Source organism: Lotus japonicus, chromosome 3 (genome assembly GCF_012489685.1).
Source record: "Lotus japonicus ecotype B-129 chromosome 3, LjGifu_v1.2".
In the NCBI taxonomy this organism is placed as follows: Eukaryota; Viridiplantae; Streptophyta; class Magnoliopsida; order Fabales; family Fabaceae; genus Lotus; species Lotus japonicus.
In genome coordinates this window covers 40,242,865-40,259,416 of record NC_080043.1, presented here as the reverse complement: position 1 = coordinate 40,259,416, position 16,552 = coordinate 40,242,865, and the positions used below count along the sequence as shown (strand labels likewise).

At 41.7% G+C, this 16,552-nt stretch overlaps 1 protein-coding gene across 1 annotated transcript; it reads left to right on the top strand.

The window, feature by feature from the left end:
• The first annotated feature begins 247 nt into the window (after nucleotides 1-247).
• Nucleotides 248-1,033, top strand: LOC130744138 (RING-H2 finger protein ATL40-like). Its single transcript, XM_057596328.1, has one exon. The coding sequence runs from the start codon at nucleotides 248-250 to the stop codon at nucleotides 1,031-1,033; it is 786 nt and encodes a 261-aa protein (XP_057452311.1).
• Nucleotides 1,034-16,552: the final 15,519 nt, after the last annotated feature.

The following is a 16,552-nucleotide window of genomic DNA, read 5'->3' as shown; positions in this document are numbered from 1 at the left end:
TAAATTTTCACGCGCTCATTTTATTTTATACTGTCTTTATTCAATCAATCAATAAGAAAATATTACAAAGTGAATACTAAAGTGAATGTTACTAACACTCCTCATTCTTATAACATCATATCATACATTACATCTATTTATGTTCTTCTCTCTCTCTCAAGTGTATTCACCCCGCTTATCAACCAAACATTTTCCTTATAAGAAACCGAACACAACACGAGACAAACATCCTCATCTAATCTTCCACATGAGAAACATCGTATCTCTTCTTCTTCTCTTTTGTTTGTTTATCATAGTTGTCTCTGGTCATCATCGTCACGATTACTACGAGGATCCAGTTGGGGAAGATGATGAAGCAGATAACAGGGAATTGATCAACAACAAGATAATGTTATTTTCCATGGTTTTCTTTTCACTAATCCTAGTTCTTGTTGTCTTCTCACATTACTTCTACTCCACATGTGTCCACATTCGACGCCAATCTCGCCGTAGAGAAGCCATTAATCGAGTCAGCATCACCCTGCAACAGCTCCATCTCACCGAGCCACCCACTGCAGGGCTTGACGTCTCCTTCATCGCAGCGCTTCCGGTGTTTGTCATTGAATCAAAACCTCAAGAAGATCAAGATCATGATGTCCCTTTTTGTGTTGTGTGCTTGAGTGATTTGGAAGAGAAACAAGTAGCCAAGTTGCTTCCGAATTGCAACCACTCTTTCCATGTTGATTGCATAGATACTTGGTTGGGCTTGCACACCACATGCCCTTTGTGTCGTGCTTGGGTACAACCACAGTTGGAGCCGCAGAACCGTGAGGGCCCTACACCTGGAAGGGCAATCGACGGTCCGCAACCCTCCTTGGTTCTACCCATCTCGGAACCCTCTGAAGGCACGTCAGAGGGTGGTGTTGTTGAGGAACCCAAAATTGATGGTTTGGGTTCGCAATTAAGCTCGTTCCGAAGGGTTCGTAGCATGGAAAGATCTTTGATCCAAGCGTATAGCCATGATGTTGTTGATGAAGATTTGGAGAGGCAATGAATTTGTAGGTGGGGATGGTTTGTTGTAAGTTTTCTCAATATTGCACATAAATGTGCTTCTTTGATTTGAAATTTTGTTTAGTGTATTGTTACTCCAATGTAAGAGATTTTGTGGTGAAACATCACCCTTTTTAATATCGCTTATCATGTTATTGAAAATTTTGCTCTAATTTTGCATCGTAATATGCTACTACTGACACAAAAATATGAGCAGATCATGAGGTGCAACTTGTTTTGAATTTATATGAGGTTTCTTTCGTTTTTGTAGAAGTGGTTTCTGCTGGTTTTGGTGCTTGTTAGAAGTGATTAATTGTCGAGGAATTTAAGATACGAAATTCAGAATGCCTTTGATTTAAATTGATATGTTCATCATTTCATAATCAAAACATTGTGCTAGATGAATATCTAATTTATTATTAAGATGTGTGAGAACAAACACAGGTATTAAGTCCAATGATCATATGCATCATGATACTTGCAATATATTCAATCTCTCATTTGTCCTAGTGGTGGTTCACTTTGCTGCACTAGTTTTCACTTCGCTGAAACCATTGAACCATTTTATCTAATTTTCATTCTGATGGATTGGTCTAATTTTTTTTCTTTTGCTAATTCGATTGTGAATTTGGCTATTTGTTGGATTTCAGTTTCATTATTGCATCTAAAGGGGTTCTTTCAATTTATTGATTTTTAGCTGTCAGTTCTTTTTTTTTTTTGGTAGTGGAAGGTTGTTTTCCGAAGGAAGATAGAGAATATGAAGGTGGGGATTTTGATGAGGAGTTTAATTTTCTGGATTTTAGTTATTGTTTCTGGATTTGAGGTCTTGATTTGATGGAGATATGGAGATTATTTTTGTGTAGTTAATGTAACAATTATTAGTTTAGTTTTCTTTTAAATGTTAGTTTAGTTAATTATATGGATTTAAGATGATGGATATTATTTTTGGGCATTTGTTGGATTTCAGTTTCATTATTGCATCTAATGTCGATTAAATTCAAAAAGGAGTGAAGGATAAAAATATGGTGAATGTGGTGTATGGTATTGATCTATTTATAAGAATATGGTTGTCAAAAGATTGAGTAAATTAGGGGTAGACCTAAGTATGTCATAGAGGGAGCGATTGTACTAAAAAAAGAAAGCACTCACTTTAAAATCTACATCACAGGTATTTTTATAAAAAATTTACAGCACAACACATTACCAATACATGGCTAATATAGATGTAGGCTATTATAGCGCATTTTCAAACATGATAGGAATCAAATATCTTTTTGTGGAGACCAAGAAACATGGGGTGTATCCGTTAATGTATTTACCATTAGATTCCATTTATATACTATTGGGTTTTTCAAGCATATTTCTCTACTATGAATATAATCAAGAAACGAATGTGAATTCGTGTGAGAGATGAAGGGTTGAGTGATTATTTAATTACTTTTATAGAGAGAGATTTTGACGGTATTGAAAATGAAATATTATTATACAATACTTGCAAAATATGAAAATTCGTAGGGAATAATTATAATAAATATTCATATTTTTATTAATAACAAGTTATATTTTTATGTATGTTTTACACCCACGACTAAAATTCCCTGTGTCCGCCACTAGAGTAGGTGGTTGTTGAGTGAGGACTGGATGGTGGTTGTCAAATTTTGGTGAAAGGAGGAACGTGTTGAATCAGAATTGATTTTTTCAAAACAGTAGTCAATATTGTAAAGGTAGTTCATATTTTCAGTAAAATTTTGTTGCAGACTACCTTGCAAAGAAAGGTTGTAATAGGTAGGAAGATCTTCGAGTGTGTAGAGATCAGAAGAGTTATTTCTTCTTGCGTAGAATCCATTCGTTTGTTCGACTCTTTTTATATGATAGAAGTTTCCTTTAACTTTTTATAAAAAAAAATGAATAAGGAAGGGGGAAAAGTAAGGAGAATGGCCAAAAGTGAAATTTTAAAATGATAAAAAATGATGGTAAAAGTATCCGTAGGCTGGTCATGTAAGCATCATAACATCATTTTTCTTCATTTGAATTTTTTTTTTGTTAAGAATAACTTTTTTGTTTAGGATGAAATATGCTTCTTCTGAAATGTTTCACATGTTGTTTTCTCTACTACATTTATGTTCTTAGCTCGGGTTTGGCTTCTGGCTATATTTTGTAATTTGGGGGCTTTGCTCTTATTGTCTTGTCTTGTGAGGGATGTACCATTGACATATTGCTATCCAATATATCAATTATTTTTTTACAAATAAACGTGTTGGCCCAATATTTTGGCCCAAGAGAAGAAAAAACACATTCAGCCCAAAGCACATGAAGTGGTCGAATTTAGGCTAAAGAAGGGGAAGGAAAATGCACCAAGTTAATGGAGCCGTCGAATTCGACAATGAGAGCCATGGCTACAAGCAAGGGGCACGTTTAACATGTGCAACATTGACCAAGTTAGATCCTCACCACGTTGGTGAGACACGTGGCCAAGAAGCGGTTGAAGCAGTTAAGACCCACGACCTCCACCACGGCACAAAGGACGTCCAGAACCAACTGTAGATCGTGGGAAGAAGGGGACTAGACCCACTAACCTACCCAAGAAGAAGGAAAAACCGCCAAGGACATGCTATAAATAGGAGAATTGAAGTCAGAAACGGGGTTCCCAACTCAAACTCTGAAAAATTCACCAGAAAGCTCTAATGTCCGCATCAATGAGGCTCAAGGAGCAAGACGTGATGATGGAGGAGTACGTTGCAGAACCAGCATTTTAGTTTTCTTGCATTTCAGCTTGTCAATTTCCAGTTCCTTTGTGCAGTTTCTTGTCGAATTCTACGTTTCTCGTAGTTTTCATGTTACTTTGATTTATTTGACTTCTTTGTAATTGACCCATGTTTAATGAAATCTAGTTTCACCTGAATTGTTTGTTGTTGTCGAAAAAACACTCACTCACACACAACACTTTGGCAAAGCGTTTTCCCAAAAGGACCCTGAATCTAAACTTCCTTTAGTCGAACTAAGAGGATATTTGTTTACCAAAAATCCGTGTAAACAAATTGGCACGCCCAGTGGGACCGTTTTTGTGAAAACTAAGTTTTACAGAAGCGTTTTGTGTGTTTATTGTATTGCATGTTACCTAGTATTTGTTACTTGCTTTACTTGTGATTTACGTGTTATATGCACCTGAGAAGTGGTAAGACTGTGAGTATGGCAAGCAATCGAGGAAGAACTTCCCCCCAAGGGTCTAACGTGGGCAATCAGGGCAGTCCCGGGGGAAGTAGCGGTAATGAAGAAGTGTCTACTGGGATGGGGCCTGGCACCACCATGCCAACCCAGAACGTGGCAATTTATGCAGTTGCAGAAATGCCTGTATCTACATCAGTGCAGGCACAACTTGTTCCAATGGTTACAAGAGGAGACATGCCTTATGGTATGCCTATATCTGTGATGCAAGGCATACAAGGCACGTATTCGACGTTCCCTGAGAATGTTCCCCCATTCAGCATACCCCCCTTTGGGGCAAATGGAACAATGTTGAACTTAGGGAGTAGTCGAGTTAGTCCTCCTGGCCCTATTCCTGGGTCTAGTTCACAAATTTATTTGTCTACAGGTATGAACACTGGTTCACTTCAAGCCATTAGGCAGCAAGTCGATGATAGTAACCATGAAATGGTTAACATGCTATCTCGTCAGATAGGCGAAATAATTAACCCTGTGCTCCAAAACAATAATGTCAATAATCAGCATTTGGCACGTCAGATGGATCGCTTGGCTACGGCCCTGGGGGCACCGGTCGAGATTCAACCGGCACCAGGGGTTAACCAAATCCCATTGCCTAACCATGTCCCTGCTCCTGTGCGCTATCAAGCGCCACAACACCAAGATATGGGAGCAAACCCTTTGCTTAGGGGGAATGAGGCAGCGCAACCACCATTGCAAAATGTGTATATGGTGAACAGGGAAGAACATGCTGATGGTGTGCTAGAAAGAATTCGACACCAAAACGCTGGGGGGCAACAAAATGTTGCTGCTGTAGTGGAACAATTGTTGAACCAACATGGCTTCAACGTAGGTTTCGCGAATAGACCCCATTTTGTGTCGGCCTTCACAGAAGAGGTTCTCGAATCCGAACTTCCTCGAGGCTGGAAGGTCCCCAAATTTACTAAGTTCTCTGGGGATTCAGGAGAGTCCACTGTAGAACACATAGCTAGGTACCAAATCGAAGCAGGGGATTTAGCCATAAACGAAAACTTAAAAATGAAGTACTTCCCGAGTTCTTTAACTAAGAACGCGTTTACTTGGTTCACCACCCTCGCCCCGAGGTCAGTTCATACATGGGCCCAATTGGAAAGAATTTTCCATGAGCAATTCTTTAGGGGAGAGTGCAAAGTGAGTTTGAAAGATTTGGCTAGTGTTAAAAGAAAGCCAGCAGAGTCCATTGATGATTATCTAAACAGGTTTAGGATGCTTAAATCTCGATGTTTCACTCATGTCCCTGAACACGAGCTAGTTGTCTTAGCCGCTGGTGGTCTAGAGTATTCTATTAGAAAGAAAATCGATACTCAATATATTCGAGATATGTCTCTGCTCGCAGACAGAGTAAGGCACATCGAATTACTAAAAGCCGAAAAGTCTGAGGAAAGGGCCAAAACCAATAAGTGGCCAAAGAAGGAAAAAGTAGCGTACATAGACACTGACCCAGTGTGTCAAAGTCCATGTGTCTATCGAGAAGTCCCTACAGATGTTGACATAAATGATGTTAATCTGGCTGAACTCCAGCCAGGCGATCCTTATGTGTGTAAAGCATTGAAACCATATGAAAACAAACTTGGGGAAGAAAGCCCCAAGAACACCATTCCTGCAGTAAAAACTTATACGTTTGATGTGACCAAATGTGATACAATTTATGATATACTTGTGTCTGATGGTTTGCTTGTGGTCCCTAAAGACCAAAAACTTCCTTCTCCTGAACAAAGGAAAGGGAAGAAATATTGCAAATATCACAACTTTTTTGGTCATTGGACCTCACAGTGTGTTCGTTTCAGGGATCTTGTGCAGGGAGCATTGGATTCAGGAAGACTCAAGTATGATGAAAAAGCCAAAAGCCAAATGAAGATTGACTCTGATCCGTTGCAGGTAGCTGAAGCCAACTATGTGGATCCTTTCTACATTGGCATGGTCGACATTTCTGAGAAGCTAGATCTGGGCCTGACACTTGGGGAGGCAAAGGAGGAAAACATTTCTGTCGAAGAACCAGAGGTCGAGAAAGAGGTGAGCCTAGAGGAGGTTTACCCCAAGGCCGGAGAAACTCTTGTTGAGTTTTTGTCCCGGAGCAAAGATGGCGAGAAAGAAGTCATGTTGTGCCCTCGATGCAGCGCCGTTTTCGACACGTCGGCAGCCAAAGCCTACCAAGATTCTGAAATGAAAAGGCATTACCAGAACAAAGTGCCTGTGTCTAGGAGGTTGAAATATCCCCATGAGGAGTGGGTTGAGAGAGGCCAGGAACTCGATGGCCATAACGGCCAGAAGTCGAGGAGTAAAGACAAGACTTACGTCCCTGATGCTGGGTTGCCAAAAAATCAATGGTTCAGGCCAGCGCCTCCAAGGCCAAAACAACCCCAAAAGTGGCAGAAAATCGACTTGGGCCAAGGATCCTCTTACATCAACAATTCCCGTGTGTCGCGAAGCTACTCCTATGGCTCTGGGAACTACTATGCTCCTGAGCAAATGACCAGGACTCAGTTCAGACGTTTTCTGAGGAAAAGGAAAGCTGAAAGGGAAAGAGGTGGCAAGTTCCGTTCATTATGGGACATAAAGCCAGAAGACAACCCTCGCAATGAACCTAGTGTGGCGTCGATTATCAATCAGCTCGACCACGCCATTAAACAAGGAACAACTGTGCCACCAAACCCGGCCAAGGAAAAGGGGAAAGATGCTGTCGAAGATGAGGATGAAGATATGCTCGAAGACTTCGATGACAGCGATGGAGAAGACCTCAACATCATCTGCATAGTGTCTATCTTGCCTGCTGAATTCGACAGAATATCAGAGGTTACAGAAAGTGAAGAGGATTACTATGTCGAGGAAGAACCAGACGACAACCCCTTGTGTTATTATGTGATGCAGAGAGGATCTGTCGAGGATGAGAGAGCTATTTTCCAAAGGCCAACTGAGCAGATGTAGAACCATTTGAAACTGTTATTTGTTTGGGCCAAAGTCGAGGAGAAAGGAGTTAATAAGGTCCTTGTCGACGGAGGAGCTGCAATCAACTTGATGCCTGGGTTTATGCTCAAAAAGCTGGGTAAAACTGAAGCAGACCTAATCCCACATGATATGGTACTTTCTGATTATGAAGGAAAGACAGGTTCTTCTCTGGGGGCAATCATGCTGAATGTAACCGTAGGAACGGTAGCCCGCTCCACTTTGTTCATTGTGGTTCCTTCAAAGGCCAATTACAATTTACTGCTGGGAAGAGAATGGATTCATGGCGTGGGAGCAGTTCCCTCGACTTTGCACCAACGTATATCTATTTGGAAGGCTGATGGGGTCGTCGAAAATGTACAAGCAGATCAAAGCTACTATTTAGCAGAAACAGGCTACGTTGGTAAGAAGAATTTCGAGAAAAGTTTAGCCACAATTGCTCCTTTGGACACAGTGGCCAATCAATATTTCAATCCATATTCAGAATACTCAGTAACGTTGGACCCCATCCGGGGGCTAAACCTTAATGAAGCTTGCAAACCTGATGCCATGAGTGGATGGAACAGCGATGAAGAAAAAGATGCCACTACTGAGTGGCAAACCAGTGGTAAAGATGATTAATTCGAGCATAGCTCGAATTTCGGCTTACGCAGCCGAGAACAAAATAAGAACGGCCTTAGAGGCCGCAAGAACGGCCAAAGAAATGGCTATTGATGAAGTTGACGATGTCTCAATTCTACCCGTCGAAACGACACTTCAGAATGAGGCAACAACGAATAAGGATAACATGCGTTTGGAAGAAGACGAGCAGAGTGTCGAGGAATTTGAAGATCTCTGCAATTTAAGACTGAATTGCATCTATGATGACAGCCCATTGGGTTTCGAGAAGCCACTGATCGACGTTTCCAAGAAAATGGAGGCACAGGACCCTTTGGAAGAAGTGGACTTGGGTGATGGCTCAGAATAGAAGCCAACATACATCAGTGCTCTTATTGACCCAGAGTTAAAGGATAGGATGGTGAAATTACTCAGAGAATTCAAAGACTGTTTCGCTTGGGATTATGATGAAATGCCAGGGCTTAGTCGAGAACTAGTAGAGTTGCAGTTACCCATCAAAGAAGACAAAAAACCGGTCAAGCAATTACCCAGGAGGTTCCATCCAGATGTATTGGTAAAAATCAAGGAAGAAATAGAAAGGCTCCTCAGGTGCAAATTCATCAGAACAGCTCGCTATGTGGATTGGTTAGCCAACGTGGTCCCAGTGATCAAGAAGAATGGAAAGATGAGAGTTTGTATTGACTTTCGAGATCTTAACGCTGCCACTCCAAAAGACGAGTATCACATGCCTATTGCCGAGATGATGGTGGATTCAGCTGCGGGGCACGAATACTTAAGCTTGTTGGATGGTTATTCAGGTTACAACCAAATCTTCATAGCAGAAGAGGATGTGTCGAAGACGGCTTTTCGATGTCCTGGTGCCTTGAGGACATATGAGTGGGTGGTCATGCCATTTGGGTTGAAAAACGCTGGCGCGACCTACCAAAGGGTAATGAATACCATCTTTCATGATTTTATTGAAACTTTCATGCAGGTGTACATCGATGATATTGTGGTAAAATCCCCATCAAGGGATGACCATTTATTGCATCTAAGAAAATCCTTTGAGAGGATGAGAAAATATGGCTTGAAAATGAACCCCCTTAAATGTGCCTTTGGTGTTATTGCAGGTGATTTCTTGGTATTTGTGGTGCACAAAAAGGGCATTGAGATCAATAAAAACAAAGCTAAAGCCATTCTCGACACAAGTCCACCAACCAGCAAGAAGCAACTACAATCGTTACTGGGAAAGGTTAACTTCCTGAGGAGATTCATTACCAACCTTAGTGAGAAGACCAAGTCATTTTCCTCGCTTCTTCGACTAAAGAAGGAAGATGTGTTCCGCTGGGAAGCAGAGCACCAAAAGGCATTCGAGGAACTCAAAAAGTACCTATCCAACCCACCTGTAATGATGCCACCCATTAGGGGGAAGCCAATGAAGCTGTACATTTCTGCCACAGATGAAACCATTGGAAGCATGCTGGCTCAAGAGGATGGAAGTGGCAAAGAAAGAGCCATATTTTACTTAAGTAGGGTGCTGAATGATGCAGAAACTCGATACACCATGATCGAGAAACTGTGCTTATGCTTGTACTTCTCTTGTGTAAAGCTGAAATATTATATAAAGCCAATCGATGTAATGGTTTTTTCTCATTATGACATAATAAAGCACATGTTATCCAAACCAATATTGCATAGTCGAATTGGGAAATGGGCTTTGGCCCTAACCGAATATTCATTAACTTATGCCCCATTAAAAGCAATTAAGGGGCAAGCGGTTGCTGATTTCTTAGCGGATCATACTGTGCCTAAAGAAATCGTAACTTACGTGGGCATACAGCCTTGGAAATTATACTTCGACGGTTCCAGCCATAAAAATGGAACTGGAATCGGGATGTTCGTCATGTCCCCGCAAGGCACCCCCACTAAGTTCAAATTTAGGATCAAGGACAATTGCTCGAACAATGAAGTCGAGTATGAGGCGCTGATATCAGGCCTCGAGATCTTGCTAGCTCTGGGGGCAAAGAACGTTGTCGTAAAAGGAGATTCTGAGTTGGTGATAAAGCAGCTCACCAAAGAATACAAGTGCGTTAGCGAGCATCTAGCCAAATATTATGTAAAAGCAAATAATTTGTTGGCTAAATTCAACGAGGTTGGAATAGGTCATGTTCCTAGAATAGAGAACCAAGAAGCCAATGAATTGGCGCAGATTGCTTCTGGGTATATGGTAGATAAACTAAAGCTGACAGAGCTAATTAAGATCAAGGAAAAGCTGAGCCCTTCGGATCTCGACATTATGTTTATTGATAATCTAACCTCCAACGATTGGAGAAAGCCAATTGTCGAGTACCTGCAGAACCCAGTAGGGTCAACTGATAGGAAAGTTAAGTACAGGGCTCTAAGTTACACCATTTTAGGCAACGAGTTGTTTAAAAAGAACGTCGACGACACATTGTTGAAATGCTTAAGCGAGGACGACGCATTTATAGCTGTATCAGCTGCTCATGACGGCCTGTGTGGTGCTCATCAAGCAGGGGCAAAAATGAAATGGATTCTATTTAGGCAAGGTTTGTATTGGCCAACTATCATGAAGGATTGCATTGAGTATGCAAAAGGTTGTCAAGATTGTCAAAAACATTCAGGAATCCAGCACGTGCCAGCCAGCGAATTGCACTCTATTATCAAGCCATGGCCTTTTAGGGGATGGGCAATAGACTTAATTCGCGAAATTCACCCAGCCTCATCAAAGCAGCATAGATATATCATTGTGGCAGTCGACTATTTCACTAAATGGGTCGAAGCCATTCCACTACCGAACGTGACACAAGAAACGGTGATCGAGTTTATGCAAAATCATATTGTATATCGATTTGGATTACCAGAGTCAATCACGACAGACCAAGGCACAGTGTTTGTGGGACGAAAAGTAGCAGCCTTTGCAGAATCCTGGGGCATCAAGCTTTTAACCTTAACCCCTTACTACGCTCAAGCAAATGACCAAGTAGAGGCAGCCAATAAAATTCTAATAAGCCTAATCAAAAAGCATGTGGGTCGAAAACCAAAAAGCTGGCATGAGACTTTAAGCCAAGTCCTGTGGGCTTACAGGAATTCACCAAGGGAAGCGACAGGTGTAAGATCAAGTTTTGATCTAGTAGTACAACTCTATGTTTTGATGATTACAAGTTAACCTTTTGATATGAACAATTGTGGTACTCTAACGTGTTTTTCTGAGTGTGCTATTTACAGGCTCTGACCTCAACTCAATCTCACACAAATCAGAAGCACTGTGTATAAAGAGCAACCCAAGCAACGCTTTCGCATTCACCATGTTCAGTATGAACAGTGGAAAAGCTTCAGAAGTTCTGAAGTTATACAAACTCTGATGTGGACTCAGTCACTAGAAGTTCTGAAGATCCAGAAAGTCTGATAACCAAGAAACACTGAAGGTTCAGATGTTCTGATGGTGTAGAAGACTCTGAAGATCCAGAAGCTGAATAGTGGAAACTCTGATGTCCAGAAGCAAGATACTCTGAAGACCATGTTCTTCCCTCTGAGTTCAGAATCAGAAGAAACAATGGTCAGAGGATCTGGGCTTTCCCTCTGACTCTGATCAACCGGCTTCACAAGTTCCAATATGAAACATTCCCCTGATCAGAAGTCTCCTAGGTTTAAAGGTCAAGTCGTTATCCAAGTACAAAAGCAACTGTACCTTCCTGAAGACCTACCTAACAGTCTCAGACATAGCAGAAGCTGGATTTTCCAGAACTGCCCTCCAACGGTAGCATTTTCCATGCAACGCTCAACCCTAATCCTTGGAGTATATAAAGAGGCTGAAGACTGAAAGAAACGGCTAGAAGCATTCACATACGCGCAAGACATATTCAAATTCTTCTAAGCTTTCTTTCATCTGAAATTCATTGAGTTTACTATTAGCTTTTTAGAAGCAAATCTCTTGTAAACAATTCTTTGATAAACAGTTTGTTTAGTTCCTTTAGGAGATCAAGGCTGATCGGATCCTAGAGAAGACTAAGAGAGTGAATCTTAGTGTGAGCTAAGTCAGTGTAATTGTTAGTCACTTGTAGGTTTCATGTAAGGCCCTAAGTTCAACTTGGAATAAATTTTATGGAAGTTTGAATAAAATTGAAGTTTTTGGCTATGTTTGATAACTGGCAGATTAGAACTGTCAACTTGTGTGAATTTTTAGAGGGTCTTAACGACTTCATTTGGGAAAACTTCCTTCATGAGAGTTGTAGCCCTTTAAGTCTAGAAAATTCTCGAAGTGGAATCTGTAGCTCTGTAGCTCGAGATATCATCGGTTTAGTAACGATGGTCCTGGCTGTACAGTACCAGCGGATTTAATTGATTTGTTTCCTTTCAATTCCGAGTTTGATCGTGATATTACTAAAAAGGGCTGAGGGTTTTGATTAGTTTCAGACCTGAGTAAGTTCTTAAGTGATGGGGTCAAGGGTTTTGACTTGGGTCGGGCTTGAAGGAAAACAAACCCTAGCCCAAGAGAGGGAGAGAGGGGACGCGGGCTATGTAGGGTTTTGGGGGGGAAAGGGGTTTCTTTTCACACTATTCTGAAGAAAGAAACCTGGTGCACTTCTGAAACACGTAAAACAGAGGAGAAAGAGTGAGAGAAACTTTCCCCTTGCACCCTAGCCGTCACCGTCCCAAGCCCCACCACCGTCGACGTGTTCGCACAAGAGGGAGAAGGAGTTCGCGAGCGAGAGGGAGAGAGGAAGGTCACGCGTGGGAGAAGAGGAGAGAAACCAGAACCTTGCTCTTCTTTTCATCTAAATTCATTCAAAACCCGAGGTAAGGGCTGGTTCTAGGAATGGGTAGGTTCTTTAGGGAATATGCCATGAATTGCCATGAGAAACAACTTGAGTTTTGGACTGTTTTTGCATGATTTCCTGTACATGCTTGCTTGCTGGAATTTTTCTCTTGAAAAGCCATGAATATGATCCTCAAACGTTGTTTATGATCTGAATCTATGATTTTATGCGAGTTGCCATGGTATTTGTTAAGTTTTGTGCTATTTTGCACTTGTTATAACATGATCCTTGCTAAATGTTTGGTTCTGAAATTTTGAGTGGATATTTGGGTTGTTGGGGCTGTACCAAGATTGCCATGATCAAAGGGGAAGGAAGGAAAATTATTTTTGAAAACCATAGAGGCATGGGAGTTTCGCTGCCAGTTTCCTGTACTGGACAGCGGACTTCAGAGCCCCTTTTTACCTGTTTATGGTGATCAAATGAAAAAGTGATTAAAATAAAAGTTGTAGATTTTCGAAATATCTTTCCAGACATATAGAAATCATAATTTTTGGTTTAGTAATGTGATCTGGGGGTCGTGTTTAGTAACTGTCACACCTGCTGTTTTTCCTGTTCCGGACAGTTATCTTTAAGGCCTAATATCACCTAATTCTGGGACTCAAATGAACAAGTGTGTAACTAGATAGTTGTAGATATTTAAAATAGCTTTCTAGAAAGGTATCATACGTGATTTTTGGTTGAAAGATGCATTCTGTGGCTCTATTTTTGTGAACGTTGTTTCTGCTGTCAATATGTTGAAGTTGCGATGATATATTATGCATGAGTGAATGTTCTTGCGTTCCTTTACGTGGATTATATTTATTTTCTCAGTTAATGGTTCAAGGGTCGCTCACCTAGCCGTAATTCCCTTGTAACCCGTGAATGTTGTGTTGTGAAGGTTGTTGTATAAAGAGTATGATAAGACTCTAGGATTGACTTTAGAGACTTAACAAAGAGAAAAGTGTAATAAACTCGCTTGCAAGTAAATGTGAATAATTTGGACATAGGTCAGGTAGACTATGGTCCATGAGAACGATGGTACCTTGCACGCGAGGGAGTTATTTGGGTTGACTGCGGTCTCCCGTGAACCTTGTGGGCCGGTGTGGCTTCACGTGATTTGGTTGACTGCGGTCACCGTGAACTTTTGTGGATCATTGCGGCTCCACGTGATTTGGTTGACTGCGGCCACCGTGATAACCGTGCCTCTGCGGAAGCACGAAGATGGCCATGGAAGTTTTGGTGGGTTGTGTGAAGTGAGATTCCGTTAGTAACTGACTCTTGCCCATAAAAGACATATAATGTACTTATATTATATATGTTGTTGTTGATTTTGTCATTATCATTCTTTTGTTGGACCTGACCCTGCTTGTTTGCTATGTGTTTATTTGGGGGGGGTAGATGGTCGTGAAGATAATGGCGATGACACATTCTTGGGAGTTGATGCTACGTGACGTGCCAATACCGGAGGACGACTACACTTCAGAGGAAGAGGAAGAGGCTAAGGAATAGGGTTTGGGTTGAGAGTCTTTTGTTTTCTGTTGGGGTTGAGAGTTTCCGAAGTGTTGGTATCGAACAATTTTATTGCTTAAATTCGAATGAACAAGTTTTGATGTAATCTTTATTTTCATTCAGGCCTTTGATTCGTACTCTTTACAGTTGGTTATTTAAAAAGTTTTACGATGTTGGTTACTTCCGCGTGTTTTTGGAAAGGTTATGTTTCAAGAGTTTTCGTAAAATGAAAGGTTTGTCATTAATTGAAGATTAATAAGTGAATCGACGAAAATTCTTTACGAAAATTGGTTAATTAGTTACTGTGTAACACTCGAGAAATCGGGGCGTTACATTGTGGTATCAGAGCTCCGGTTGAGAAACCAGAGCGCTAAGGGTTTTGGGCTTACGAGTTTCCGAACTCGTTGTGTTTTTGTTTTTGATAAAAGTGTTTTCAAGGCTTCACGGTGAGATTGGGTAGACTTGTTTGCTAAGATGTTTGTTTGGCTGTGAGATTGTCTGTAGTTAGTATCATTGCCGTGATACTTGAGACTAAGTGTTTGATTATATTAAGATGTTTGAACTCTGAGATTGATGGAATGTCAATCGAAGGAAGAGTGGGCTTTGGAATCCCTTTTGCGCCCAAGGTGTACGCCTGTGTGCGTTTGTGTGCACCAGTGCTGTTGGTGAAGCAGAAGGATGGAAGGTCCAGACTATGTGTGGACTACCGACAACTCAACAAAGTGATTGTGAAGAATCGTTATCTGATGCCTCGGATAGACGACTTAATGGATCAACTTAGAGGAGCGGTGATCTTCTCAGAGATAGATCTTAAGTCAGGATACCATCAGATCCGAGTCAAGGAATCTGACATCCAGAAGACCGCATTCAGGACTCGATACGGGCATTATGAATATCTTGTGATGCCGTTTGGGGTTACTAATGCACCCGCAGTGTTTATGGACTACATGAACAGAGTGTTCAGACCATTCCTGGACAAGTTCGTGGTGGTATTCATCGATGACATCCTAATCTACTCGAAGAGTAGAGAGGAACATGAGGAGCATCTACGCCAGGTGTTGGGCGTGTTGCGAGAGAAATAGCTATATGCTAACGGCTCAAAGTGTGAGTTCTGGATGGAGGAGGTGAAATTTTTGGGGCATGTCATATCAAGTCAAGGTGTGGTAGTGGACCCTAGCAAGATCGAGACGATTCTGTCATGGGAGCAACCTAAGACGGCAAGCGACATCAGAAGCTTTGTTGGGCTTGCTGGCTACTATAGACGATTCGTCAAAGATTACGCAAAGTTGACTTCGCCGTTGACCCAGTTGACAAAGAAGAATCAACCGTTTGCGTGGACGGAGAAGTGTGAGGCTAGTCTCCAGGAGTTGAAGAAGCGGCTGACCACCGCACCCATACTAGCTCTACCTAAGGAAGGAGAACCTTATGACGTGTACTGTGATGCGTCACACAATGGTTTGGGTTGTGTAATGATGCAAGATAAGATAGCAATTGCTTATGCTTCAAGGGAGTTGAAGACTCATGAGAAGAACTACCCCACACATGACTTGGAGTTGGCTGCCATAGTTTATGCTCTCAAGATTTGGAGACACTATCTCTATGGCAGTACGTTCACGATCTACAACGATCATAAGAGTTTAAAGTACTTATTTGATCAGAAGGATCTGAACATGAGGCAGCGGAGGTGGATGGAATTCCTTCAGGACTATGAGTTCACTCTACAGTACCATCCGGGGAAAAGCAATGTCGTAGCCGACGCTCTCAGCCGGAAGGCTATACATGTGTCCTCAATGATGGTCAAGGAGTTAGAACTGTTGGAGGCTTTCCGAGATCTGAGCTTGGACGTTAAGCTCGCACCAGGAAGGCTGAGTTTCGGAATGGTGACGGTGTCAAGTGGACTTTTGGAAGAGATCAAGTCTAGACAAGAGACTGATGAAGGGATAGCTGAGTGGCGAGACCGCGTGACTCAGGGAAAGGCACCAGAGTTCTCTATTGGGAATGACAATATTCTGCGATGCAAGGGACGGATATGTGTGCCTAACGATGCAGAGATGAGAAGATTGATCCTGGATGAAGGACACAAGAGTAGACTGAGCATCCATCCCGGAATGAACAAGATGTATCAGGACTTGAAACTTCACTTCTGGTGGCCTGGGATGAAGAAACAAGTGGCTGAGTATGTTTCTACTTGCTTGACATGTCAGAAAGCGAAGGTAGAGCATCAGAAGCCCGCAGGGAAGCTGCAACCACTAGATGTCCCAGAGTGGAAGTGGGACAGTATTTCTATGGACTTCGTGACAGCTTTACCTTTAACTCGGAGGAAGTTCGATGCAATTTGGGTTGTTGTTGATCGTTTGACAAAGACCGCTCATTTTATCCCGATCAACCTGAAGTACAAGGTGGAGAAATTGGCGGAG

Excerpts from the sequence above, each read along its gene's own strand:
- LOC130744138 (XM_057596328.1), top strand. The coding sequence starts at position 248 with ATGAGAAACATCGTATCTCTTCTTCTTCTCTTTTGTTTGTTTATCATA.